At 42.3% G+C, this 27,116-nt stretch overlaps 1 protein-coding gene across 1 annotated transcript; it reads left to right on the top strand.

Annotated features, from left to right (window-relative positions):
* The first annotated feature begins 1,123 nt into the window (after positions 1-1,123).
* On the top strand, positions 1,124-26,801 carry Opn5 (opsin 5). Its single transcript, XM_090355294.1, has 6 exons — positions 1,124-1,256; positions 5,295-5,414; positions 10,116-10,286; positions 13,628-13,962; positions 23,339-23,580; positions 26,721-26,801. The coding sequence occupies exons 1-6, from the start codon at positions 1,124-1,126 to the stop codon at positions 26,779-26,781; spliced, it is 1,062 nt and encodes a 353-aa protein (XP_090211420.1). The 3' UTR covers positions 26,782-26,801.
* Positions 26,802-27,116: the final 315 nt, after the last annotated feature.

Raw genomic sequence — 27,116 nt, 5'->3', positions numbered from 1 at the left:
TGGAGAGGTCAAGGGCAGCTTTGACTGAATGGAGCCTGATGCACAGGGGCTTGGCAAGCCAGGGTGTTAGCACATGAACAGACATTACCCACAGAGACCCCCTGGCATCAAAGTATGCTTGGATGTAGGTGCTAGCCCCATCCACTAGAAAGTCTGCTGCAATGGAAGTCCCCAGGCAGGGAAGGGTGGACCTGTCTCCATTGGAGATAGCGGATTGCCTCCATGGTCTGCTCCTTGCTGCTTCCAGGCTGCTCTTTTCCCAGAACGCCCAGCAGTGGCACCTGCTGGTGACTTCTGAAAGAAGCCAGGCTAGGGGGGGCTGGAAACCTTCATTACCTTTTTATAAGCCAAGTGCCAACAATCATCCTCAGAGCAGGGGGGACCCACTAAAAGGACAGATAGCATGTGGCTTTTATTTGCACGGGGCACCCACCAGAGATTTCCTGTAAGTCTTTTATTCCCCAAATTCAAACCATTCACAAATCCGGGGAATTCTGTCGATGATGTGAGCGGTAGGAAGAAATAATCAAGTTGCTTTCTGCTACAGGAAACTCCAGAATCATATCTCCTTGTGCGAGCCCAGCCTGTCACACCAAGACTAAATTCTTTCCGAAATGGCCCCAAGTTTCAGGATAATGTCAGCCACCCTCTCAGCCATTAGTTTCAGTTGTTGAAATGGTTGTCCATCTTTCTGTCTGGTCTGCTTAGTTAGAGGTATTTCCTCCATCGGCAAAACTTGAAAGCTCATTGACTGGAGAAATCGTGCTTCTTGACAATCAGAAAATAAGCCAACAGATGATGAAAAGCCAGGCAGTATCTATAGCCAATACGAACTTTTGGTTAGCTTAGCTTCAGACAGAAATTGTTCAGAAACAGCTGGACTGCCTGGTTTCAATCTCTTACTCACTTAACGGAGGTCAGAGGTAAGTGTGAGCGACACTTGAACATGTTGTTATATGAGGTTCTTTGAAGACAAATGCTCAAGTCCACACCAGTTATGGAGTAGAGAGTCATAGAGGGCCCGTAAGAGAAGGAAGGGTGATGAAATGATGGAAGCTTATTATTCAGGTCCGATGAGGTTCTAATTTGCTTTTCAGAATCATCCTGGTGGCTTGAGAACGACATGGCCTTAAACCACACTGCTGAGACCCAGGACGAGGGCCGCCGGCCACACTACGTTCCAGACGAGGATCCCTTTGCCTCTAAGCTTTCCTGGGAAGCGGATATAGTGGCTGGCTTTTACCTAACCGTAATCGGTAAGCTCCCTTCCTTCTTCTCTTGTAAAGGCTGTTTTTAGAAAATGCACAGGCTGAGATGTTGATTTTGCAAAAATGCTTGTAACACCTGCATGAGTTTGTTTTTCTGTTCTTTTAGTGGAGCCAAAGAGCGGGAAGATGGCACGACATTTTGGCATTCCATAAATATCATAGAAATGATCATTATTATCATTCTTGGGGACAAATATTCCATGGAGCAAAAGAACATTTATAGAAAAATCAACTTGAGAGTGCATTCACTTTGGTTATTTTACTAGTAGGATTCTTGTTGGAATATAAAATTTAAAAAAATGATATATTATGCTTAAAATACTTTTGATTTATGATTTTGAGAATCAAAATGAACCATAGAAATTGTCAAGCTCTGCTTCCTCTTCTAATTGAGGAAACTCTGGCCCAGTGAAATATTAACTGTAGATACTCTGCATTGGCTCTTCCCCAAAGTAGCTCCATTGATGAGATTATTGGTCACTGGAAGTCAGTCAGGGTGGGAAGATTTGTGCATAGCATTCCCAGAGGGATGCACTTGCCCCATTTGCTTGAAGTAAAGGTCACAGTCGCTCCTGAACCATGCTGGTGAATTCCAACAAGAACGGAGCTGTGGCATGGAAACCCATGATGCTCTGACAGCTTAGGGTCAGAAAAACCCCAGGTTAAAAACATCTCATTGCTAAAAGAAATTGTTTACTGGTTGAACACACATAATAATCTGAATATCTCATATTAAGTTAGGTATGAAGCAGTTAAAATTAATTTGCCTGTATCCTTTCACTTTGCTTAAAATAAAATAGTCCACTTTTCTGGTTTGCAATCTGTCATTTGGAGTGCATTAGTATAGACAGTGAACACAAGTAAGAATTAACTGCAATACTTTTTTTTTAAGATTGAAGTTGCTATTTTAAATTTGGGTGACCAGTTTGCAGGTGGGTTGTATCTTTAGGTTTCTCCGCCTTTAATCTTTTCAGATGTTGAGTCAAGCTTCTTTCTCAAGGGGCCCTCTGTCTTTTTCTCTCTCCTTTGTCTCTTTCTTTTCTTTCCTTCCTTGTTCCTTCCACTTTTTTCTTTTGTTTATTTCCCCCTCTCATTTATTTATTGTTGGTAAAGAATTTCATTTAATTCCTGAAATTAGAAAAAAACAAAACTCATTAGAAAATTGTTGAGATCCCTTTATGGTCAGTGCTTGAGGCCAAAGGAATCTTTGAGATTGAATCAGAAATTTTGCAGTGATTCCCTGGGTGATTGTCTTTCTTGTTAGCTAGCATTTTACTGATTGAAATCTAATTAAATTCCAACACAAATATAAAAGGAAAAAGCACTCCTTCTTGGCCACCATGAAATTGCTGGGAATGGAGCAGAAATAGAATGCTGGAATGAAGACCATTGTATCATAGTATCTACACGGCAATTTTAGTAAGCTCAAGTATTTTTGATAATCAGAACAAGGCAGACAAACAGGCATCTCACAAGTTGCCTTAATCGCAAGGAATTTATCGGAAAGTAACATATTTAATCTGTGACAGCGAATCAAGCAATATGACACAGGGACAGCCATTCTTCCAGTCCTGGCTCTGTGAGGAGGGATGGCTGCGGCATGCAAGGCGAGAATGGTGGGTGGAGATCAGGCGAACGTCTTGGTGCCTGTGGGGGTTAGGAGAGGAATTGTAACTATGTCTAGACGCCTGTGTGCTAGGATGAATCTAGAAAATCAGGTCTAGAAAGAAGCTCCAAACCAACAGAACATCAAGTGACTTGGGAAGCTGGGGGTGGAATCAAACCCAAGAAAGGAATAAAGTGAGGCTGAGTCATTTGAGGGGCTGTTGGCTGAGTTCACTTTCCTTTGGTTCTTTGTTTTGACCCAATGTTTGCTAGCCACTATTTCTTAGGACAGATACACTTGTGTAAATGTGTAATTCTGTGTGTGTGTGTGTGTGTGTGTGTGTGTGTGTGCGCGCGCGTGCATGCACCAGTACTGGAGCTGGAACTTAGAACTCGGGCATTATCTCTCAGCTTTTTCACTCAAGGCTGGCACTCTACCACTTGAATCACAGTTCTGCTTATAGCGTTTTGGTAGTTAAGTATCTTCAGATAAAAGTTTTTCATATAGACTTTCTGCCCAGGCTGACTTTCAGCTTTCATCTGCAGATCTCAGCCTCCTGAGTGGCTGGCTAGGTTATAGGAATGAGCCACTGGCTCCTGGCTGGATTCCTTTTAAGGAGACAGCCTAGAAGGAATAATGGTCTTAGCGACCTTCACCAGAAGTGAATTTGAAATGCAGGAGACCCATTTCCCTTCTCCACTCTGATAGACAGCCCAGTTTATTAACAACCTCCGTTTGAGATGTTTCTCTATTGGTAAGAAGAATCCAAACTTTTACAATATCCACCCCGTAGTCTCGATCTTCTCAATCTTATTTCCCATTCACTAGCTTTGTGAAATAAATTTTACTTTCTCTTAATGGTCATCTACAAGTCAGGTTGCCTGTGGAATTTTTACAAAATTATATACCATCTTAATAGAGAGTTGCTTTGGGCACTGGGTGAAAACCTCTGAGGTAGAGTTAATGAACAAAACTCAAGGAAGGAAAAGCAGGAAAACAAATAGTGTCAAAAAGATCTCTAGTTAAAGGGTGGTTAAACGAGCCATAGATACATTGAATGCATATGCTCATCTCATGTTCTTAATCTCCTTCTTGGATACAACCTAGATGGAAATATTTAATTACACACTTCATTTTCCCAGTGTGCCTTGCTAGATGGTTTCCTCTAATGAAACATGAGTCTCATTTTAGTTGGTTTGCTTCACGACTCCACAATCTCTATTTTCCTCCTCTTCTGCTTTAAGAAAGCGAAAGAGACTTTCAGGGAGCAGGAAGCAGCATTGCCTCCAGGGAGTCAAGTTTTTGGAGCCCAATGAGGCCGGTTCCTGGTGGTTTCACACCATCAGAGTCATGCCCGTCCTTTCCTTGCTCCCCCTGGCTCCCCTCCCTACCCCCAGTGAATTGTGGTGGAGAAATTAAAATAGAAATTACAGTAGAAAAATCTGGGTCTCTCCTGTTAATACTCTCCTTATTCCTTACTACTAAAGGCAGCTGTACCAGATTCTCATTTACACACAGCTACACTATGAAGCAAGAATTCCTGAGGAAATCTACTCTACATGTTAAGCTTTGGAAGTAGGTGTATTCTTTTCTTAAATACAGTCAGTAGGGATTGGGTCTTTTTATATTGGATTTAAACTGGGTTTGTAGAAGCTTTGTGAACAGTTTCATTGTAATACCAAAGGTGATTAGTCATTGATAAAGTGTAATATTGCAAAAGCGGGAGCACATGGATGCCATTGCTGATAGGTTTGATGGGGTGAGGGACACTTTCTCTCCCCTTTGGTGGGAGGGGCAGTTCCCATGTTACGATCAGCACCTACCCACCCTTGATATCTAGGCCAAGAGCAGCCAAAGGCTGTCCTGTCTGCCAGATATCCAGCATGCCTAGCTCCTCAGGGGTCAAAGTCCTGGGACCTGAGTCCAGGAAATTGCCCCTTCCATGCACGGGATCACACCAGCCTTGCCTGGTTCCCGGCCGAAGTCACCTCTGCTGGCTGGCTTCCTCTTTAGACTTGACCAAGAAGCAAGGGACTGACCCCACTTGTAGGAGGGAGGGAATTCTTTATAAAGCTAATGATCTATGGAAATGGCGGAGGCAAATACTCCAGCGTGGGGGCCTGTACAAGAACTGACCATCGGGATTCCCGTATCCTTGTGAGCCTCTCTGGGAAGTTAGTGGTTCCTTTTCTGGGTAAGTTCAGTTCCTATCAGTTCCAAGGCAACCCATCCCTTGACTGTCACTCACAATTCATCCTTTTTTTAATCTCATCTTCTTGATTTAGATTTTTATCTAAAGTCCTCTCATTGCCCTCTAAACCGAAGGTGTCCATTTTTGAAATTGAGAAGTGTTTCGTATCTGAGTAAGCACGAATTCTAGTTTTTAACAATGGGAACTGTTTTTGTTTTTTTCCTTGTAGGGATTCTATCCACATTTGGAAATGGCTATGTCCTTTATATGTCTTCTAGACGAAAGAAGAAGCTGAGACCTGCGGAGATCATGACGATTAATCTAGCTGTCTGTGATCTGGGAATTTCAGGTAAACTGTTCCCCATTCTCAATCACTCACTGGCTCAGAGTTGGCTTTTTCCCACACCCGCTCCCCTTGCAGAATGCTGTATGCAAGAAGGTCATTCGTTTCACAGTTCTTGAGTATTATCTGTGTACCAGACATGCGAAAGGATGAAGACACAATTTGTAATAGCATATATGCCTCATATAGCTCAATGATTCAGAAATCAGAAACCTACTACAGGAAGCTGCAGGCCATTCTGATGTCCCTCCTCCTTCCCACCCACCTCACCATCGTGAAAGTCTGGTGAAAATAAACTAAGGGGACAAGGCGTCTCAAATGGTTAATGACAACCAAAGACGGGCGAGAAATGATTATAAGAGGAGGGAAGACTCCTTATAAGAGTATTTGAGGGCCGGGAGTTTGGCCTAGTGGTTAAAGTGCTTGCCTAGCATGCATGAAGACCCAGGTTCGATTCCTTGGTACCACATACATAGAAAAAAGCCAGAAGTGGTGCTGAGGCTCAAGTGGTAGAGCTCTAGCCTTGAGAAAGATGGAGGACAGTGCTCAGGCCCTGAGTCAAGCCCAGGACTGGCAAAAAAAAAAAAAGAGTATTTGAGTATGACTTAAGGACTGATCAGTTTCACAGGAAGCTTCTGGTTCCCTAGTTTCAAGTCAGCCTACATAAAATTATAAAATTCAGTTGTAAGAACTTTAAACTTTTTTCATCCTGGAATCATAACCAGAAATTTTGATTTAAGTGGTTGAGAATGTTACCTGAGCATTTGGATATTTAAAACTAGAATTTCCAAGAAAGTTAATATGCAAACAAAATCAAGAACTACTGATTTCTTTCTTGCTCCTTTGATTTAAGCAATAACCCAGCAGGGAGGAATAGCAATGACATGTCTCTTTAACTATAACTATCATGATGTTTGGGCAAGCAACAGACCATAACCTTCTTCCATAAAACTTCAATGTATAGCCATCTGTACACTGGTAATTTCTTTGGATTCCAACTTTTATTTGGCTGATAGTCTTAGGATTCTTAGGATACTAGTGCCAGGGAAACAAAGTTTTTGGTTTACTTGTGGGGGAAAAGGGAGGGTTGTTGTATTAAAAAATTAAAAGATAATATACAGAAGGGTTACAGTTACATAAGGCAAGAGTAAATTTCTTTCTGGACAATGTCACCCCTTCCCTTGCTTTCTCCCAGTTTTCCCCTCCCAGCCCCACCTATAAATTGTATAGTTCTTTTTCAAGGTTGAGTCTGGTGAGTGCCACTGCTGCTTTGTTCTTCCTGGGCCCCCCTTCCCCTCCCAAAGACAGGTAAAGGAACAAACAAGACACAGCGAAAGGAAACCACAAGCAACAACAACGAAAAACTCTCTTTTTTTCATTTTCTGGAGTTCATTTTGATGAACAGCACTTTATGCAATAGGCCTTGTGCCTCTGTGTTCCTCCCCTAAGAGTATCCTCCTTCAGTCTCACGCTATGTCGTCCTGTATAATTATCATGTCCTGGTGTAGTTTAGGTATAGTGTCCACATATAAGAGAAAACAAGTTAGGTAACCAACGCTTACTTCATTAATATGATTTGTTCTAGGTTCATCCACTTCCCTGCAAATGACATAATATTTTTTCGAATGGCTGTGTGAGGTGTATAAGTACCACATGTTTTTTCAATCCACTCTATTATAGGACATCAGGGTTGTTTTTCTTACCACTAGAAACCTTTTAGCAATTTTCCATTCAATGGCTCCCTTTCAAAGTGCTTTCTGATCTCGTTGCTCCATAAAAACATTTTTTTCCTACTGCCACTGGTTTGTAAAAAGAAGCCTCCTTTACTATTGCTCAAGCAGTTGCTCTTGCATAGCTTTGGCTGTGTTGTCCTCTTTGGGAGAGCTTGCTGGTGTTAGTTATCTGGGAAGTCTTTTCTCATGGAGGACTGGCGTATATACCAGGAGCTCTTAGGGTGAAAGGTCATGGTTGGAGGCCTCTTTTCTGTGACAGCAATGAGGACAAATTCTCAGATTATAAAATGACTACAGTTTTGAAAACTGCCACACGATGGCAGTGCCGCAACAGAAACGGTAGCTTTCTGGATCCTCTCACTCAAAGGCTCCTGGAAGCTTCTCCCTGGTAGGGGGATGAAATGCCTGCCTGAATAAAACCTGTCATTTCAGCTATATTCTTCTCCAGTGAGTCAAACCAGTACCACCTTAAAGCCAAATTGTGCTAGCTTTGAATAAAAATGTCCTTAATTGGTGTGATGGGCTGGACATGTTTACAGCTATCAATCTGCTGGCCAGTGCACAAAGAACAGCCCATCAAGTTTTTTTTTTTTTCTCCCATGTGAGTTTTCTCTCATTAATCTAGATCACTCATGAGTGAGCATTTATGATACATGGAGTCTTCCAATGCATCCTACAATTTTCTGTCTGTTTTTCTCTGTGGCCATCTCGGTTCCATCAACATTTTAAGGGAGCACCTGCTCAGCATTAGATGTGCAACTATTCCTTGGCAATGACTTTCCATCGAGAATATGTGCTGGAATAAAGGGGAAAATGAATACAAGCAAACCTAACAACTGTGTGCACTCCGGGTGGATCAAACAGGAATCCCCAAGGCTCGTGGAAAGTTTTACTCTAGCAGGAAACCTGAGACAGTGTTTGTTAACCCGTGGCCCTTGCAAACAGCAGGGGCTACGTTCACTCCATCATTTACTGGCCCCTCTTTCTGGCCTTTCTCTTTATATATTTGCTTGGCTTCCAGCTAGTGGATTTGACCATCGACTTAATTGCTTCCGCCTTGGTTCAAACAACAAATTTGAACTCTATATTCTGCTCTGTATTAGCATATCTGTTTGGGGAGAGAAGGGAAAAGGACAGGTCAAACTCCTGACCCTTCTGACTCAGCCTCTCATTGACTGGACTTCAGGGATGAGCCACCAACCACGTCCAGTCTCAGACACTCCATATCCTGTAATTCAGACTTTCCTCTTTCTTTTCTTTCTTTCTTTCTTTCTTTTCTTTTCTTTCTTTCTTTCTTTCTTTCTTTCTTTCTTTCTTTCTTTCTTTCTTTCCCTTCCTTCCTTCCTTCCTTCCTTCCTTCCTTCCTTCCTTCCTTCCTTCCTTTCTTCCTTCCTTCCTTTTATTTTTGTTGATCGTGGGGCTTGAATTCTGGGCCTGAAGACTTTTCTTTTTGTTGGCTTTCTGTACTAGAAAACAACCTGTCAATCTCGACCTCCTGCATCTTGCTCTGTGCTTATCAATAGAAGGTGCTTCATTCTCTCCTTCATTTCTTCCTTCCTCCACGGGCAGACTGTTTTGTGGCAAGTTTAGTTGTGAAAGGGCAGTGCATGTCCCAGGAATGTATGTATGTATCAGCATGATAATCTATTGGAAGTCTTTGCTAGTCATTTCAATGAGAAGAAAAATCTCCCAGTTACTTTAGTAGATTCAGAAAAAAGCATTTGGTAAAATCACACATTTCTGATAAAGAATACTTAACTAACAAACTCTCCCTGGAGACCACTTTCTTTGCCTAATAAATGGTAATGTCACAGTCATTGATGAATTGTTTAAACATTACTCACATACATTGACATGACTTCTATTTAATATGGTACTGGGAATGGTAGACACTGTGATAAAATAAGAAAAACAATGAATTAGAAAAAAGATAATTATTAGCAAATCACTAAAACTACATAGCAGCCTCTCATTGTTCATTAAATTATCAGATGTGGGGCAGAAATTCTGATTGGTTGTAGATATGCATGTACACAGTAAGACTACCTTGCACTAAATTCCTCCTTAGTCCAGGAATAAAGTCTTTTTACTCTAAGGATCTATATATATATATATATTTTCAAGTTCAGTAAGACTTGACTTTGCAATGTAAGGAGTAATGGAGATAATAGAAAATGGATTCTATAGTGAACATATTTAGAAAACACTATGGCATACAATGCTAATTTCTTTCCTGACTTTAGAGTCAGGAAGTATTTAGAGGGTTAAATTTTGACTGCTAAGAAATGCATATAACCGATCACTTTCCCAGCATGACTGAATAGTCTGTGTATGTTGGTTTATCTCTTTGTTTTGGAGGCCAACTCATGAGATCCCAGTTGAGTGGAACCCCGGTTTGCTCTTGGTGGTTGAATGAAAGCGTATCATGTAAAGCCTTGTTCCCGCCGATAGTGTTGGTAATGCATCGTCTTGAATATCTGACCTAAAAGGGGGAATGAATGGAGCTTTGGGGGAAGTCAGAGGAGAAAACGAAGGAGGAAGGAATGTTCTCTCACATGGCTTACTGTGGCTATGTCGTGGTTTTCTCTTAGGCATAGAAAGGCCCACTTCAGGAAAACCCTGAGGGGGAATTGGTTGTTGTCACCGCCCACTGAAATGACATAGCTCTCTTGTGCTCACCAAAGCTGGTGTCTTGGATGGTTCTCTGTGGTAATAACCACGCAAAAGCATTTTTTGTTTCTAGAATCTTCTTTCATGATCATTGGTTCTTGGGATGATTTTAAACCACTTTGGTTGGTTCCCAGCTCAGTTTATTCAGAGATGCCTACCAGAATGCTCTTGACACAGAACTTTTGTGTGTAATAATGTTTCTTTCTCCACTTAGCCCTGTGCTTCAGGGTAGAGGGACCTGGTGAGGTGACGTAGGAGGGTTGAACTTCGAGAAACTTCTTGTGACATAATCTTGTTGCTTTAGTTGTAGGCAAGCCGTTCACCATCATCTCTTGTTTCTGTCACCGCTGGGTGTTTGGCTGGATTGGCTGTCGCTGGTATGGATGGGCTGGATTTTTCTTTGGCTGTGGAAGTCTTATCACCATGACTGCTGTTAGCCTGGATCGATACCTGAAAATCTGCTATCTATCTTATGGTAAGTTACCACGTTTCTCATTCCCCCATCCCAATAATCAAAGATAGATTGAGTGTCACAACTGTATGTATTTCACCCAGTTAAATAAATAAAAATTGTTCATAACCTCAGAAACCTAGACTTTCTATCGATAGCCTCTCCTGTTCTATTATATATTGAAGGGTTTGACTTGTACCAATGTAGCTTTCTTCTAATACTGTTTTTATAATAATGCCTGATTTGGGGCTGCACCACTTATTTTTTTAAAGGTATCACTTCCTTGTAGGAAGCAGAAGCTTCTACTATATTGTGTCATGCAAGCAAACAACAAATAAAAGCTGCATCGATGGGATATTAAGTTTGATGTAGTTAACAACTATAAGCAAAGCTGTTTGTGATTCTTCTTTGGACTTAGCTCTTAAGATTTTAGAGATGAGGTATTCCAACATTTTCACCTTCAAGTTCAGAAAGCCAGGTAGCTGCTCGAACATGAAAAGAAACACACACAGAAATATTGCTCAGGACTTTTTTTTTTTGGTGGCATTTGTAGGTGGAAAGATGACGAAGCAAATTGGGGAAGGTGAAGCTGAGACAATAGTACACACATTTTTTTTCCCCTCCCAGAGGTCAAACGTTGTAAATCATTCTACTGTTAAGAATAACTTTTTATTATGTTCACTTCTGGAAATTTACTGAGCCAGTCAAAGAAAATTTGGTGCATTTAAGTTTCATATTTGAGAGCTGAGCATAACCAGGGATGATTTTTGGTTCTCTCTGCATCCATCTGCTTTGATTATCAAGCTAATAATCCGAGTGTCTGGTACCATGGAGACAGATTATGTCCAGGAAACCAAGGCATGAATCATCACCTATCACCCTCACTGTGGTAGCATTTCCTTTTATATTATTATAAAACTTTATAGTCCCTACGTTCTGAGGAGACCATGTATGGGATGGGTGTCATAGAGGCGACATTCATAAACTGCTGTCTTCATGATCCAGTACTCTTAAAAATAACATTTGCATCTCTTTTCCTAAACATTTACATCAAAGTATGGAAACACTGGAATCAAAGTTTCCAATAAGATGTCCTTCCACACCTTCTAGCTGACATCACAGTCTTTCTTTTCACCGTCCTGTTTTCAGACATGCCAAGCCTATTTCAGATGTAATGAAACGCTTTATAGATGAGGAGCCTAAAAAGCTCAACTTCTTGAGGTTCTTTGAGGAATAGTAAACTTCCTGTCTATGCCTTTAGAGTATTTTCCCCGAGCTTAAGCTTTTGTGTCAGTTCAAGAGAGGACAATGCCTAGCACCGAAGGAGGGGAGGTGCCTGGATATCCTAGCTCCTAGGGCTGAATCATAATCCTCCTTCATCATTTAATCTGATGAACTCTTAAGCCCCCACAGTGTTCTATGTTGGAGCTAGAAAGCCACTAGGGGACATGAAGGTCTTTCTCCCATGTAATGTGGCAAACCGGTGTCAGGCACTCCCTGAGAGATACCCACTGAGCCTCTTCCTGGTGAATTCCAGTGAGCAGTGTGGGGAGTTTACTCCTGCACCAGGCAGCCCATCCTGTGGTTGTTACAATGTTATTCTTCCTTATATTGAGACAAAAACTGCTTCCCAGTAACCTCCACCCATTGGTCCTAGTTTTGACTTCTGGAGCAACACAGAACAAATCTGCTAATCTCCTCCCTCCTGTACTTGACAGCATTTCACCCTACTCGAACGTAAGTATGAAACATCTCACTAAGTAAAGTAACCCTCACCGGGAATGCTTTGTGTACCTCCGACTAAGCACACTGCACACTCTTACCCGGCCGTGTGATTATCTCTGCCAATGATGTAGGCATTGTGTTGGATAACCAAAAGTGGACCTGAGTCGTGACTCTGTAATTGCTGCCCTAATTTATTTGGTTGTGCTTGAGAAATGAAACCAAATGCCCTATATTTGAAGAAAAAAGGTGGGGACAATATAGCTTAGGAGAAATCGATATAGTTATTGTTAGTACTAAATGAGACACACACAATAAACACTTAACATAAGCAGAACTTAATAGTTTACAGCACAGGCTCCTTATGACTATTTCGTTTAAGCTTGATTAAAACCTGCAAGCACTGTATTGATGCTTAACCTTTCATGGTTAGAACACTAGGTATCTAGGAGAGAAGATTAAGTATCAAAATCAGTGGAGTCAGGGTCTTCTGACCCCAAACAGAGGCAGACTGTGAGTTTGTACTGAAGAAATAATTGAGTTTTTATTGATATTATAAAATTGAAGCAGTACAATGCCATACCCAGCCTTTCTTTATGTGAGATGAGCTGTGGATTTCCTATGTCAATTGCAATGCAAAATCTGGCTGACCTGTCTTCAGTGGTTGAGTTGAATTTTGGAAAAAGATCACTAGTGCTTTTTTTTTCCTTAACATTTTAAAGATGACTGCACTGTTTCTTCTAATTAGAATTCCCTTTGGTTAAGGGGACTGGAGCTGAAAAAAAAAATGGAGTTCACTTTCCCCTTCCTGAAAGTATCTTCACAGAATTACCTTTGCAGTCCTTGCTGTGTTCTGCTTAGCTTCTCTGCCTCTCCCATCCTGATGGCCTGCCAAGAGCATTTGAAGATTCGAAATCTCTAGAAATCACTAAGTGCAATCATTCTCCTTAGCAGGATCACATACCCATCACATCTCACTAGCCCGTTATCACCAAGCTCTGGAGAGGACAAAGGATGTTAGAGATATAATAGCTTTGGAGAAGAAGAGTATTTTAAAGAAGTAAGGTACCAAGTGGCTCATGCCTATAATCCTAGCTACTCAGGAGGCTGAGATCTGAGGATCATAGTTCATTCACAGCCCAGCAAGAAAGTCCTGTGAGACTCTTATCTCCCATTAACCACCAAAAAACCAAAAACAGCACTGCGTGGCTGAGAGCAGAGGAGTGCTAGCCTTGAGCACAATGTGGTCAGGGACAGCACCCAGGCCTTGAATTCAAATTCCAGCAGTGGCAAAAACAAAACAAAACAACAAAAAATAAGACATGAGACACGAAGGATGTATCCCCCCCATCTCTCCCAGTTACTCTTGGTATGGCACTAATGTGCTTTTAGCTGTCTTGCCAAGGCCCCCGTGGTCTTCAGAACCATCTCTTTTTTACTCTTCCATGTCCCCAGAGCTCGCCTTTTGTGCTTCCCAACGCTCCCAGCAGCGTAGCAGGAACCATTTCTGTGGATATTCTCCTGGAGAAAGGCCTCCCAGAATTCGGTGGATCCATCCTTGGAGGTGGCATTTGGCGTGTCGAGGGGAGGCATTCGGGTGCAGGGCAGAGTACCCCGGGGTCACATCTCCTTTCCACCTCCAGGGGTTTGGCTGAAGAGGAAGCACGCCTACATCTGCCTGGCCGCCATCTGGGCCTACGCTTCCTTCTGGACCACCATGCCCTTGGTGGGCCTGGGAGACTATGCGCCGGAGCCCTTCGGCACCTCGTGCACCCTGGACTGGTGGCTGGCGCAGGCCTCGCTCGGGGGCCAGGTGTTCATCCTCAACATCCTCTTCTTCTGCCTCCTGCTCCCAACCGCGGTGATCGTGTTCTCCTACGCCAAGATCATCGCCAAGGTCAAGTCTTCCTCCAAAGAAGTGGCTCACTTCGACAGCCGGGTCCACGGCAGCCACGTGCTGGAGGTGAAGCTGACCAAGGTGAGCGCGGCCCACCTCGGGGCAGGTCCCCAGGGTGCGCCCGCCGGGCAGGCTCCAAGCCCTGGGTTCCAGGCCTCGCTGCCTCCTACCCAGACAAAGCCTGAGGCGGTGCTGTGGCTCAAGTGGTAGAGCGCCAGCCTCGAGAAAGCCCAAGGACAGTGCCCTGGCCCTGAGTTCAAGGCCCCAGGAGATGCTGGGAATGAAAACAAAACCTGGGATCCTGTGCCTTTGTCTTTGCTTTGGAACCTGGCCTTGGCCACATCATTTTCCTGTCTGTCTCTGTGTCTTGCTCATTCTGTCTCCCTCTGTCACACGTATATTTAAAAATACCCGCCGATTTGATAAAAATGCACCCCCCTGGTGATGATTATGGGTGGGTGTGGAATGGAGTAAAGTGCTTAGCAGGCTGAGTTCAGATCCCAGTACCACCACACATACAAAAATAGATTGTGGTGAATCAGAGAACACGCCTCGCTGCGTTTCTATCGTCTTGCTTAGATGTGTTGTGAATATTATGAAGGACATTCTGCCGCTCAGATGACTCATGGAGGAAACGCCATGGCAGCACTCTCCCCAGGTGGGGAGTTTTTCCTAACACAAGAACAATTTCTGCAGGGTTGAGTTCCAGGGTCAACCCGAGCTTTAGACTTGGCAGTATCGTAGAAATTGTGATGCCAGGAACAGAGCACCCAGTTTGACGACAGATCAGGACTTTTTTCCTACCAGGAACATCTCATTTGTGACCCAGAGTTAGAATCTTGGCTTCCTTGAATTGCCCATTTCCTCTCTTGTGCTACAAGAACAGTCATACTTATTTTGTTGTGTTATTGGAGAAATTCTGAGATAAAGCCTACTGGTCTGCTTCTGGTTACATAGTGGATGTCAAAGGAATCAGTTTCTCCTTTTCTCTACAGTTTTAAGGTACCCTTGCTAAAGCCTTTAAAGCAGTGGTTTAATTAAAGTATAAACAAATTTTTCCTGTGACATATGTCCTAAAATTCTATTACTGTTAATCACTATTCACATCTGAGCCTTGACTTGTTTCTACTAAGTGAAAGGAAGAAGAAATTGTCTCATAGTGGAACTTTTTAAAAGTCTTCAACGTCTTTTTCTTTTGTTGACTCAATAGCCATTTTAATTATTGTATTATTTTTTATTGTCAGGATAATGTATAGAGGGAGTACAGTTTTATTCGTCAGGTAGTAAGTGCATTACTTCTCACATATTGATACCCCTTCTCATATCTTTTGTCCCCATTTCCTCCCCCCCCCCCCCCGCCCCGACCCCTGGAAGTCTTTTTCTCAATTCACCTGCTGCCTGGGCATTGACAATTGCTTATTTACTTGCTGTGTCTAATCTGCCCAACAGCCTAGTATAAAAGCTTATTACTTAAAAAGCCAAGAGTTTAGGACCCAAATCATTTGCTTTTCTGCATAGTTTAATTATTTCTTGCTAGGTTATTTTCTAGGCCTCCTTCTGCCCGTCCGATCTCGTCAAGCTAAAAAAATTGGCATTGGTCTACACCTAACCTGCAGCCTTTTCCTGTTGGTCATTTCCCTCTAATTAATTGGTTTTTTTTTAAATGATGGTTTTGCTGAATTTTATAGCAGATTGACATTTCATGGCCTATAGACATAGAAATAGACAGACATAAGCTCAGACTTTCTTCATATTTCTGTTCAATAATCTCACTTTTATGTCTCCATGTGGTTCTGTTACACAGGTTTCATATTGATTAGGATCAACTCCGTAGACCCAGAGTTTTTCTTCGTCTTCCCAGAGTTACTTTTTGTTCCAGGTTGATTTTCACACATGGAGGTAGTGAGCTGGTGATCCTGGCTTAGTGTGTCACCATTGGCCTTTGCAGAGATTTTTAATTCCTTTTACATATTCTTTATCCCAGTGGTGAGGTATCTTTCGGCCATCATTTCAGTCTTTTCTTTCTCCCATAACCTTGTCAGTGCGTATTAGGAGTGTGGTGAGAACATGAGATGGATATTCTTCTATTGCTACAATAGATCAAGGGCTCTACTGCTTCTCTACTGGTAGCCAACTCAGTAAGCTAAGATCTAATTGACCTCTTTCTCAAGGTCAATCACCAGCCCCTCTCATGTCTCCTCTTGTCTTTGGGCTGCAGACCCTTTAGCGAATAGAATGGAAAGCTGGCTCTGGTTCCTATGTGCCTCATCTTAACTACTTAGAACAATCTTAATGCTTGTAATCCTTTAGGATTCTAGCTGTGGATGTTCAGAGAATTTCCCTACTCCACTCAAAACATTTTACATTTGAATCACTTTCTCTCTCTCTCTCTCTCTCTCTCTCTCTCTCTCTCTCTCTTCTGTATTTAGATTTATATTTTGAAACTATATTTATATTTATATTTTAAAACTGAGAAGCTGAGAATAAATAAATGTTTTATTGCTCTGAGTATTTCTCTTAGTGAAGAAAAAATCCATACAATGTAAAGAACATTGTGGCTGCTGAATGGTGGTGAGATGGGAAAACAATACCAGGAATCTAAATTATGTTTTTTTATCCCAAATATTATCATGCTGTAGATGCTGGTTTTCTTTTTTTCCATATATTTTTCCATATATTTTTATTGTAATTAATAGAAGGGTTACATTATATTTACCAGATAGAAGGTGCATTACTTCACAAACATTGATACCCTTTTTCAAGTCTTGGTCCCTATTTCCCTCCCTCTACCCCCACCCCTTATCTTGTTTTCCCTCCTTCTCTATCCAATTTCAAATAACCAAATAAGCATATGTACAATATATCAGAAAACAAGATAAAATACTGTAACAATATGAGATAACCAGGGGACAACAAAAAGAGATGAGGGACAATATAGTACATTAAGGACAACAATCATGAATTATATGGCTTTTGTTTCTATATCTTGGAGGTCCTTTCATTTAGCGTTATACTATATGGCCTTACATTAGATACTGGTTTTCTATTCACATCAATTACACACAATACCTGGACCTCCAGTGAGGACACAGATCTAGTAGGTACCTGGTTTTCTCTCATTGTTCCTCCTTTCTCTAAGAAAGGCTTCTCTGTAGCTGGTGATATCCCCATGCTATCAGAGCCCTCAGCATGTCAACTCTAGTGGCACTTTTCACATGGACTCATGTATTTGTCATCTTTTATTTTTTCTTGCATGTGATGTAAAAGTAGAGTGCCTCAATCCCTTTCATACTGGATGGAACATTTCCCTTCGTGTTGCTTTCTTTTCCCCATTGATTGTCAAGCTTTTTTTTTTTTTTTTTTTTTGCCAGTCCTGGGCTTGAGCTCAGGGCCTGAGCACTGTCCTTGGACTTTCTCAAGGTTAGAACTCTACCACCTGAGCCTCAGCACCATTCCAGCTTTTTTGTATGTATGTAGTATCGAACTCGGGCCTTTGTGCATGCTAGGCAAGCGCTCTACCACTAGGCCAAACTCCCGGCCCCTCAAGCATTTTTTTTTTTATGACTATAAGCTATAATACTGTTTAGCGTTAATGTCTCTTCTTGTTCGATGCTCTTTGCATGTCATTTATCAAGAAGGATGAGGTTCAGGGAATCTTCTGTGTGGATTGTAAGGGCAGCTGGTAGTGAATACATTTCATTCTAGACAATGTCTGCCCTTCCCTCACTCTCTCCCGGTTTTCCCCTTCCGTACCCACTACAAGTTGTACAGTTCGTTTTCAACATTGTGTCCCCTGCTGCATTTGTCCACTGCTCCATTTCTGTGCCTCCCCTTGCCCTCTCAAAGACAGATACATGCACATAGAGAACAAGAAGGAAACAAAACAAACATGTATTGCTTTTTAAATACTATTTAGCCCACTTATTAGCTTTCTTTGCTCTTCTTAGTTGTTCTTAAATTCAATGTCACTTTCCAGAGAATCATTCCCAAAATGGGATTTAATCTTCCTATTAGAATGTTTCCTTTAACCATGTCCATTTCCTTCTCAGAAGTTATCAAATATCCAGTTAATGTACAATTACAGACTTATTTATTTGCACAGTGCCTACACTGAGTGTTCAGTAAAGCCTGCAGGGAAACCCAGTGTTTCTGATCACGTTGTGTGTCCTGGAGGATCAGATACAATCTATAGCATAGAAGCCAAGGAGGTTCAGCTAGCCTGACTTCATCAATGGTGTGTGGCCAGTGGTCACTCCAGCTGGGCCCAAGCCTTCTATGAAGGCTTGCAGAATCAACATTTGTTATTTCTTCAGGTCACCAGTGGCTGAATTCCTTTCGTGTTGGAGAGTGTCAATATCTGTATGAAGAATAAGGAGAAGACAGAGCTACACAGCCCTGAACTTATAACACTCTAAAAAGTCCCCCCCCCCCCCGTTTCCCAGGCCCCAGCCTCTGCAGCTTGGGTGTGGTCAGTGACAGCCACCAGCTGCTTCCAGCTCCAGGGCTGAGTTATGTCCCCAGGTCTTGGCTGCAGCAGCAGAGAGGCGCACGTCAGAAGTGGTTTTCATGCATAGGTTTGAGTATCGTTTCTGGACACTGGGTTTCCATTCTAAGTGTGGCATTTCCAGCGATGCTCGGTGGGGTCCAGCAGCCTTTATCTAAATCCAAAAGCAGTTATAGTACTTGCAACTCAGGTCTTGACGGAGTCATTTGCTAGCAAGCCATTCAAGTTTCCCAGGCTTTACTTTTCTCATCTGTGAAACGGGATGGAAGAAAGGAATTAAATGATATTTTAACAATTGTTTTTAAAATGTGGTGCTTCTATAAAAGTAATTATATTCGTTCAATTACATATAGAGGTAGAGAGCATGACTACCCTGCCTCCCCCACCACACTCAGGGCGGTGGAGGTGGGGGGGCGGCTATCAACCTGAGTATTGTTCCTGTCTAAGCAGTTTCCTACCGAGGGCCCCCGGGCAGTACAATGAACAGGAAGCTGCCCTATTCCCCCCTTCCATGCAGGATTCTTGTACATTGCTACTTGTCCTTCCACTCAACCACAGTCTAGGCAGAGAACACGTGTGTGCTGAGTTTTAGGTCATAACTCCAAAACATAGGCGCACAGAGTGACGTGACCGCCTTTGCTTCTTCTCTCTTGAATTGCCACTTCCTTGTTTCCAGAGTAGTTTAAGATTTGAGAAAATAGAAACTGGAAAATGTAGAGATCTTCTTTTCAATCGTTAGTAGGAATTTATGTTATCAGCTTGGTTCACATCAGAGTTAACATATGGCAGGTGCAGCAAAGACCTCAGTGTGTGTGTGTGTGTGTGTGTGTGTGTGTGTGTGTGTGTGTGGTTTTTAGAGGAGACTATGAGAGTGAGTCCTTCTTATTATTCCATGGGGGAAATAGAAGAAAGGAAAAATGCAAAGTAGACATGCTTCAGTTGTTGAAATATAGCTCCAAGTCACCACCCTGTTTGCGTGCGTATCATTTGAGGACCACAGTGTTTAAGTTATCAAGCACTGAGTTTCTGTTAGTACTGTGGCTCAGTGACAGATTCTCCTCCCTGTGGAAGGCAGCGGCCTCAGAACTGATTTTTACTACTCCACTGCTATCTTTTAATGACGTTTTCCTAAGGGTGAAGAGTACATCCACATAGTTGGTAAGTAGACGCAAGGCAGCAGAGTCAAATACTGCATCCTTGTGCTCCTGCCAGTCACATGCTCCCCAGAGGCAGGCCAGGACCCTCCCCCTTGGCCCTTCTCTTGTGATATTGACCTTATCTCAGAGACACTTAAATGCATGTCTATCACTGGTTCCATTCATGCAGTTACTGTGGTCCTCCTTTTAAGCTTTTACTTCCATATCTATTCCATGTCTTTTCATCTATTTGGTTATTCAAGGTAGCTTCCAGAAGGCTGAAGTCTGACTCATATCTGGGTGAAGGAACCTGATGGGAGGAGCTGTCTGCCTGGCATGGAGAGACAGGGAATGAATGAGGATGAGCCATGTCTGAGATGACAGGGTATCCAGGAGCTGGTGACATTCTCATACTTTCATAGCATTTCATACACCTAGGAAGGGTGGGGTAGGATCCCCCTCCGCAGACCCGGGCCTGCTGGAAGGCTGGGATGTGCTGCACCCAGAGACAGAACCAGAACTACATGTAAAGCACCCAATGTGCTTCCAACCCCATGGCTCTTTCGTTGCTTTAACTAGTTAATTCACTGGGGTTGGAATGAGTAACTATGGATAACCTTGCTTTTGGGATCCTTCATGCCAGTTTGAACTAGAGTTGGGAAATACTGATTTCTCTGGGTCCCTCTGTAGCAAGATTTCTTTAAAAGGAACTGAGTTGCAGATGCATGAATCTTTTTGTAGCAGCTAAGCACATATTCTGTGAATTTTCTCCCACAAAACTGCCTAATTTATGGATTTGAAGTTTTAATGCTTTGCCAATGAACCAAAAGGCAGGGCTGAAAGTGAAATGAGGAGAAAATAATATAACCAGAAGACTTGGATGGCACAAGTTCCTTTGTTGAAACTGCTGTATGGGTATTTGGAAGGTAAGTTTGGGGAATTCAATACAGTTTTAGAATTCACAAAAGTGAGGGACAGACTTACAAAAAGGTGAAGCCAAGTAGAAAGCTCTGGAAAAAGGGAATGCAACATGAAAGTTTTTGAAACTTTTGTGGAGTATATGTCAGAAATACTTTAATTTTTAACCACTGGATATTTTGCACAGTATGTCTTAAAGTGAAGTGGTAGAAAATAAATGTGTCCCGTTTAAACTCTTGATTTACTTCAGAAAGACAAAGAATATTGTGCAGGATTTTAGGATCCAGGCTTTTCTCCCTGGTTCTGATTTTATGGAATGTTTATTAGACTTTAAAATTTGTGCCCCATATGTGCTAGGCAGATGTTCTACCTCTGTGCGCTCTTAGGTCTTTTTTCACTTGGACATATTGAATATTTTGGCCATCTTTCTCACCATACCTCTCTGCATTCTTCTACCCCAACCCTTCCCTCCTCTCACACAAGACATGTTTCTGACATTCAATTAGTTAAGATATATTGATCCATTTGTCCATTGTAGGGCATTGGGGCTGTTTCCGCGACTCAGCCCTGTTGAAGAGTGCTGTGATGAACATGGATGTTCAGGTGCCTTTACTGTGTCCCAATCTACAATCTCTGGGATACATGCCCAAGGGTGAAATTACTTGTTTATAGGGTAATTCTATTTTTTTTTTTGAGAGAACTCCATACTGACTTCCATAGTATTTGGTTTACTTTTTAGTGGTGCTAGAAATCCAATCCAGTGCTTCAAACTTGCTCTACCATTCACTGAATTCAATCCCAAGGCTTATTCTTACCCCAGAAGGTTGTGCTATGGGCCAGAGAATGAGGCTATGTAAGTCTTCTTGCCTAACGATTCTGCTCCCACGAATGCTTATGTTAAAATGCACACACAACTTGGTGGCAAGAAAGCCACGTCCAGTTGACTCTGAAAATAAAGAAAAGCAAAACATCACAAATATGGCTGCTTTCACCGCTGTCTTACAGCTCACCACAGGTCTTCCACATAGCCTGTCATGAACCTGAGTCTGGGAATTGCTATTTCCCCTTAAGTTAGAGAAAGAGAGCACAATGTGGCCTCAGATAGTGTTATTCTGACACCTTCCAAAGGTTTTAGGGAACTGAAAAATACATGGAAAGGTTTTTAAATTCCAGAAGTGAAATGGGTCAAGCTCATTGTTCAGTATGGCAGCCTGGGGCATGTAGTTCTCTGACTGGTCAGAATGAAGTGTCATGTGACACTCATGCCATCAGCTCCTTAAAGTCCTGGGAGGTAGAGACAAGCTGAGGTTACTAATGTAAATCATGTGACACTCATGGCATCAGCTCCTTAAAGTCCTGAGAGGTAGAGACAAGCTGAGGTTACTAATGTAAATGACTCACTGGACAGATTAAAGGCAAACAGAAAAGTGAAATGTTTGCTGGGTTTTTTTTTTTGTACTCTAATTAATGCCCCCTCCTGTTTAGACAGTGCCTGAACAAATCTGCTGAGTGGAAATTCTACTCTTGTGAGCAGAGATGCGCTTGACTTTGTCCATTGCTGGCTGAAGGAAGAGATTGTTGGCTGAAGGAGGGACTAATAATCTTTTTACCTGCTATTTCCTTTTCCTGCTCCACTTTGCTTTCTGGGTTAATCTTCCTGAGCAGAGGTTTCATCATGTATTCTGGGCATAAATCTTCCACTGCCTCAATGAATTAAGAGCTAGCTCAGTAATGTGTTATACAGAACCCTGAGTGGATGAATGTAATTTTTCTTTGCAGCCTCATCTCCCTTTGTTGCTTTCTCATTATCAGAGTGAATTGCTCGAGTTTCTGCACACACCTCCCTCATTCTTGTCTGTACCTCTGATCATGAGGGTCTCAGCATTATCACTTCCACATACTTTTGGCACAGTGCCAGTAATATGCTATATCTTCCATGGAACTTCTTAATTTGCCCAGTAGGCTAGCATTTTCTTCTCTGAGATTCACAGTTATTTGCATTCATCAAGGAGAGCACTCTAGTTTGAAGGCATATCACAGTTTCCTACAGCCATTGACATAGAGTTTTGCTCAAAGCATTTGTTAAAAGGTTTTGTTGGTCCAAAGTGAGGTATTTAATAGGGGCCAAGTAGGTAGCCAGAAGACAGTAATTAGAATTGCATTATTGAATGGATTGTTAGAGATGATGAAAATTTATGAGGGTGTTCAATATTGCATTTCTAATTATTCCTTGGTCCAAAACTAAGAGGCCCTCAGGAAATTATAATTTTGCATGATAGAAGAATACATCCTGGAAAAATCTCATTTTATAGACCTACACCACTTTGGTTGAAGCTGAATAACTGATTTGTTTGATAGCTGGTGAATTTTCATGGTCTGAGACTCCAACTTAAAAGAAAAACGTCACCCAAGAGAAATACTATTTAATAGAAATCCTTGAAGGAAATGCGTGTGAGAATTTCAAAAAGCAAGCAGAGGCTCTCAGTTTCCTGGGGCAAATGGAGATGGTTTCACATTTCATCATGGCAAATACATTTTCTGCAGAATCTTTAAGCGAATGTGGATTGAGGAGATTGGAAAGCTCAGGAGAACTGGTGTCATTTTGTTTACCATAGTTTTCTTTTCTGCCCCCAAGTGCAGGCGAAGACCTGACAGTTATTCTAGGGTTGTTGTCTTGGGCTTCTGGTACCCTTGATGGGTGCAGCACAGAGTGGCTAGAAAGTGGTCGAGGACATGAGGAATTCAAAGGACTGCTGTGGGTCAAATAAATGGGAAAACAGGAGCCTACGTTTCTGGGGGTGGGAAGGAGAGGCCTGGTCTCCCCCCTCCCTCCATCCAAAGTCTTCCAAAGTCTTACCACTGGCGAGCTCTTCAGTGCCCTTCCTCTCTGTCGTGTCAGGTGGCCATGCTCATCTGCGCTGGCTTCCTGATCGCCTGGATCCCATATGCCGTGGTGTCGGTGTGGTCGGCCTTCGGGAGGCCGGACTCCATCCCCATCCAGCTCTCGGTGGTGCCAGCCTTGCTGGCCAAGTCTGCGGCCATGTACAACCCCATCATCTACCAGGTCATCGACCACAGATTCGCCTGCTGCCACAACGGTCGCTTGAAAGCCACCAAGAAGAAATCTCTGGAAGACTTTAGGTAATTTCTTTCTGTTTTTCTTTTCTTTCTGCTTTCAACAGCTGGAAAGGAATTATCCTTTCCAGGTTGCCAGAGCCTGTGGTGTGGTTCCGGCCCCTTCGGGGTTGCTGGCGTGTCAGGATTGGAGCCTGATGAGACACGGCCCTCCTGACCCCAGGTTTCTCCAACCAAGTAACTTGAGATGCAGGGGTGGGAGAAGAGGACAGCGAGGAAAAGGATTCTAGCTCTTTCCTTCACCTAAAACTACAGCTTCCTGTGTTATTTGATTATCTATTGTTTCACTATTAGTAAAAACGTGATTCTGTTTTTGATCCAGAAACAACCAAAATCCCACACCATTACATCTATGGGAGAAACTACAAACTGTCCTCAGTGGCTTTGAACCATTCCTTCTCTGGGGCAGAATCCATTCTATTTCAAGAGTTTCTCATGACACATGGCGTTGATCTGAACTTAAGTTTTCAGAAAAGAATGGGTTTGCTTTTTTGTTGCCGTGAGCACCACAACTAGTAGCTAAGGCACCGAATGTTGGCAGGAAGGAAGAGGGAGAAAGAGGTGATCTTTTGCTGTGTGCAAGGGTTTTCATTTTAGGCTCACAAGATCCCAGTTATATTCTTTCTTCTTGTCAGGTGAGGCAATTGGGATTCAAGTAATATTATGGCTTAAGTATCTCTCCTTGGTTACAGAGCAAACCAAGAACTTTTTCTTCTGTAGAACAAGAGAGGCCTAGAGAGTATGGGGAGAGGGAAGAGAGAGAGAGAAAGAGAGAGGGAGAGAGAGAGAGAGGGTGGGGCAGAGAGAGACAGAGACACAGAGATGGAGACAGAGACACAGAGAGAGACAGAAAGAATGCTGTGGAGACAAATGTCTGTGCCTGCTCAAGAAGAGCCTTTGAGTGAAATGTGAATGTGACAGCTCATTTCTTTGAGTTGAGGATGGAGTCGGAGGAGGGGAGATGGTTCCAGGATTCTTTGCACTCACGTGCAAAGAACAACTAGGGAACAACTAGGGAACAATAGAGAGAGAAAATAAAAGAGCCAGCCAGAAAGCTATAAGAAGTAGAGGTCTTGTCTTGTCCCATCTCTGTGCTTGAGCAAGTGACAAAACTCTTATGAAGTTTAGTTCCTTACCATGTGAGCTCACAAGAAAGATGATAAAATATGTACAAATAAAAGTGATATTGTCGTTATTGATGCAGGGGACAAGAGCTACAATTTGGATATAAAAGCCCAGTGAGAATGTAGCTATTTGTGATAACTTTCTTTTTGGACAAATTCCGTGCTTACAGACTAGGATCTGGATGAGCTGACAACGGTAGGAAACTGTAACAAATAAATAATGGATATGCAAAGAAGGTCTAGGTAGAAATTGTTGGTGTATCTATTTTTTTGCTGTCTTGTGAGTGTTAATGCCTTTTCTGTTGAACTGAATTGTGAAATCCAAATGCTAGACTATACCTATTTTAGGAAGCAATTGCCCTTTGTCCTTCTCAGCTATTGATACTTTATTATGAATGCAGCTAGAGAGAATAATTTTAGTAGAACGATTTGGGGGAGAAAATAATGGCATACTTCTTCATTTAAAGGAGACAAGAACTTGACAAGAATAGCTGGAAGCAAATTTCACCTCACACAAGCTCTGTGTTCTGTACTTTCATTCTCCAATGTGAGCAGCCCATAAATATTCAAAATCCAAGAAGGAGAAGAGGGAAATTTATGTGGAGAAACGGTCCACAGAGCTTTGGAAAAATCAGCCAGGCAAGAGCCAGCCCAGCTCACCTCTCCTCATTAACCCCTTCAGAGAAAACCCAGCAACTGCTCTGCCAAACAAGACAAAGATTTTTTTGCTTTTCTATGAAATTTCTGTTGGAAAATAGTGTAGAATCATCACGGAGACTTGGGATACTAGACATAGAGGCATCTTCCAGGAGGCAAGTCTGGAGAGGCATCAAGATATAGAATTTAGAAGGGCCTGTCACAGGAGAGAGTAGAGGATGGAAGCTGGTCAGCAGAAATTTACTTTTCATCTTTGTAAAGAATAAAATGGAGTTTAATTGATCGTGGTTGTCATTAAGAAGCAAAGCAAGTGAGAACTTTGGAGATCCTTAGCTTGTCATAAAACAATAGAAACTGATAGGCCCCGAGTGGTTGATAAGCTACCTGAACATTCAAGGGAATTAATTGATCAATTAATTCATGCTGGGCTTTCCTTTTTATGTGGTACTGGGAATTGAGCCACATTCTCACACGTATTAGGGAAGAGCTGTTCTATTTGCGCTATGGTCCCAACTCTGTGCATTTCTGAGCTCTGAAATGTACTCATTTACGGGAGAAGATTTTCTTGGGAAGTATTTTGAATTCAAATAACCAAAGAGAATCTATGAAATAGGAGATGAGGGAAACCTAAGTTGAGTAACTTCAACAGTTCCTGAAAAGGTCAACTCCTAGAGACTGGGGAGAGTTGGAGAGAAGCTGATGAACCAAGGGAAAAGGCACAGATTCTTCATTCATCGTTGAAAGCCAGCCAGGCAGAGGTTGAGGAAGGAAAACGTGGGGCGGGGGGTGAGGTGGAGCCACCTCAGAAGCCCACATCTCCGTCTCAGCCTCCACAAACACCAGTAAGGCCTTGTATGGAGAGTGACTGGGTACTTGACATGGTAGGCTGATCTAGGTGGAAAAGAAATGTCTGGAAGACACGGGGGTAGAGCCTGAGTGATAAGAGTGATTTCTTCTGTGATTGCTTATGATTGAGCAAAGGTTAAACTCTAGTATTCTCATCACCGACTGCTTTCGTTTGCAGTGCTGTCTTTCCAGCTCAGACTCTCGCAGCAGGGGAGCCTCGATGGCTGGCTGAGGAGCAGGGGGGTGGATGGTCACTGAGGTCTAGAGAACGCTCATGGCTGAGAGCTAGTTCATCCACAAGTACTTTGGTTTCAGAGAGTTCTGCCCTCAAAGAGTTACGTGATTGTGTGTATTCTAAGTGGAATGACTTACACATAATCTCTAATTCTTCTAATTCGAGTCCCTGGTGGTAAAGCTGACATATGGGAACATGGTACAGGTCTCTATATACATCATCTGTCTGTCTGTCTGTCTGTCTGTCTGTCTGTCTATTTCATCTTGCATTTTTCTTATTTCTAGGCTTCACACAGTGACCACAGACAGGAAGTCTGCTGTGCTGGAAATTCATCAAGAGGTATGAAGATGGACGCAATATCACTCACGGACACATTAATTCACTTATTTGCTCCTCCCTGCTGTCAACACCATCTTATTGTGGCCACACTTTTCTCGTTATATTTTTATATTATGTACACTTTCTTTGTCTCTCTACCAACCACATTTTCTAGTAAATTCCAGTGGCCACACAGAAACTAGATATAGCTCCCTCTTTTAGGGAATATTGACAGGAGGATCAATCCTGAAACTTGAAGTTTCTGTTAAAAACCCAGTTACATGCCAACCAGTATTGTCTGAGATTATGAAAAAAAATGCTAAGAAGTTTTCTTTACTAGGATGTGAGGTCATTTTAGTCTA

Source organism: Megascapheus bottae, chromosome 22, assembly GCF_031878675.1.
Source record: "Megascapheus bottae isolate mThoBot1 chromosome 22, mThoBot2.hap1, whole genome shotgun sequence".
NCBI classification, from domain to species: domain Eukaryota; kingdom Metazoa; phylum Chordata; class Mammalia; order Rodentia; family Geomyidae; genus Megascapheus; species Megascapheus bottae.
This window is presented reverse-complemented; position numbering and strand designations above follow the sequence as displayed.

Bases quoted from the DNA above. Each gene is read 5' to 3' on its own strand.
- Opn5 (XM_090355294.1), top strand. From the start codon at position 1,124: ATGGCCTTAAACCACACTGCTGAGACCCAGGACGAGGGCCGCCGGCCA. The intron at 5,415-10,115 runs GTAAACTGTTCC...TTGTTGCTTTAG, and splicing joins CTGTGATCTGGGAATTTCAG to TTGTAGGCAAGCCGTTCACC. The intron at 10,287-13,627 runs GTAAGTTACCAC...TTCCACCTCCAG, and splicing joins AATCTGCTATCTATCTTATG to GGGTTTGGCTGAAGAGGAAG.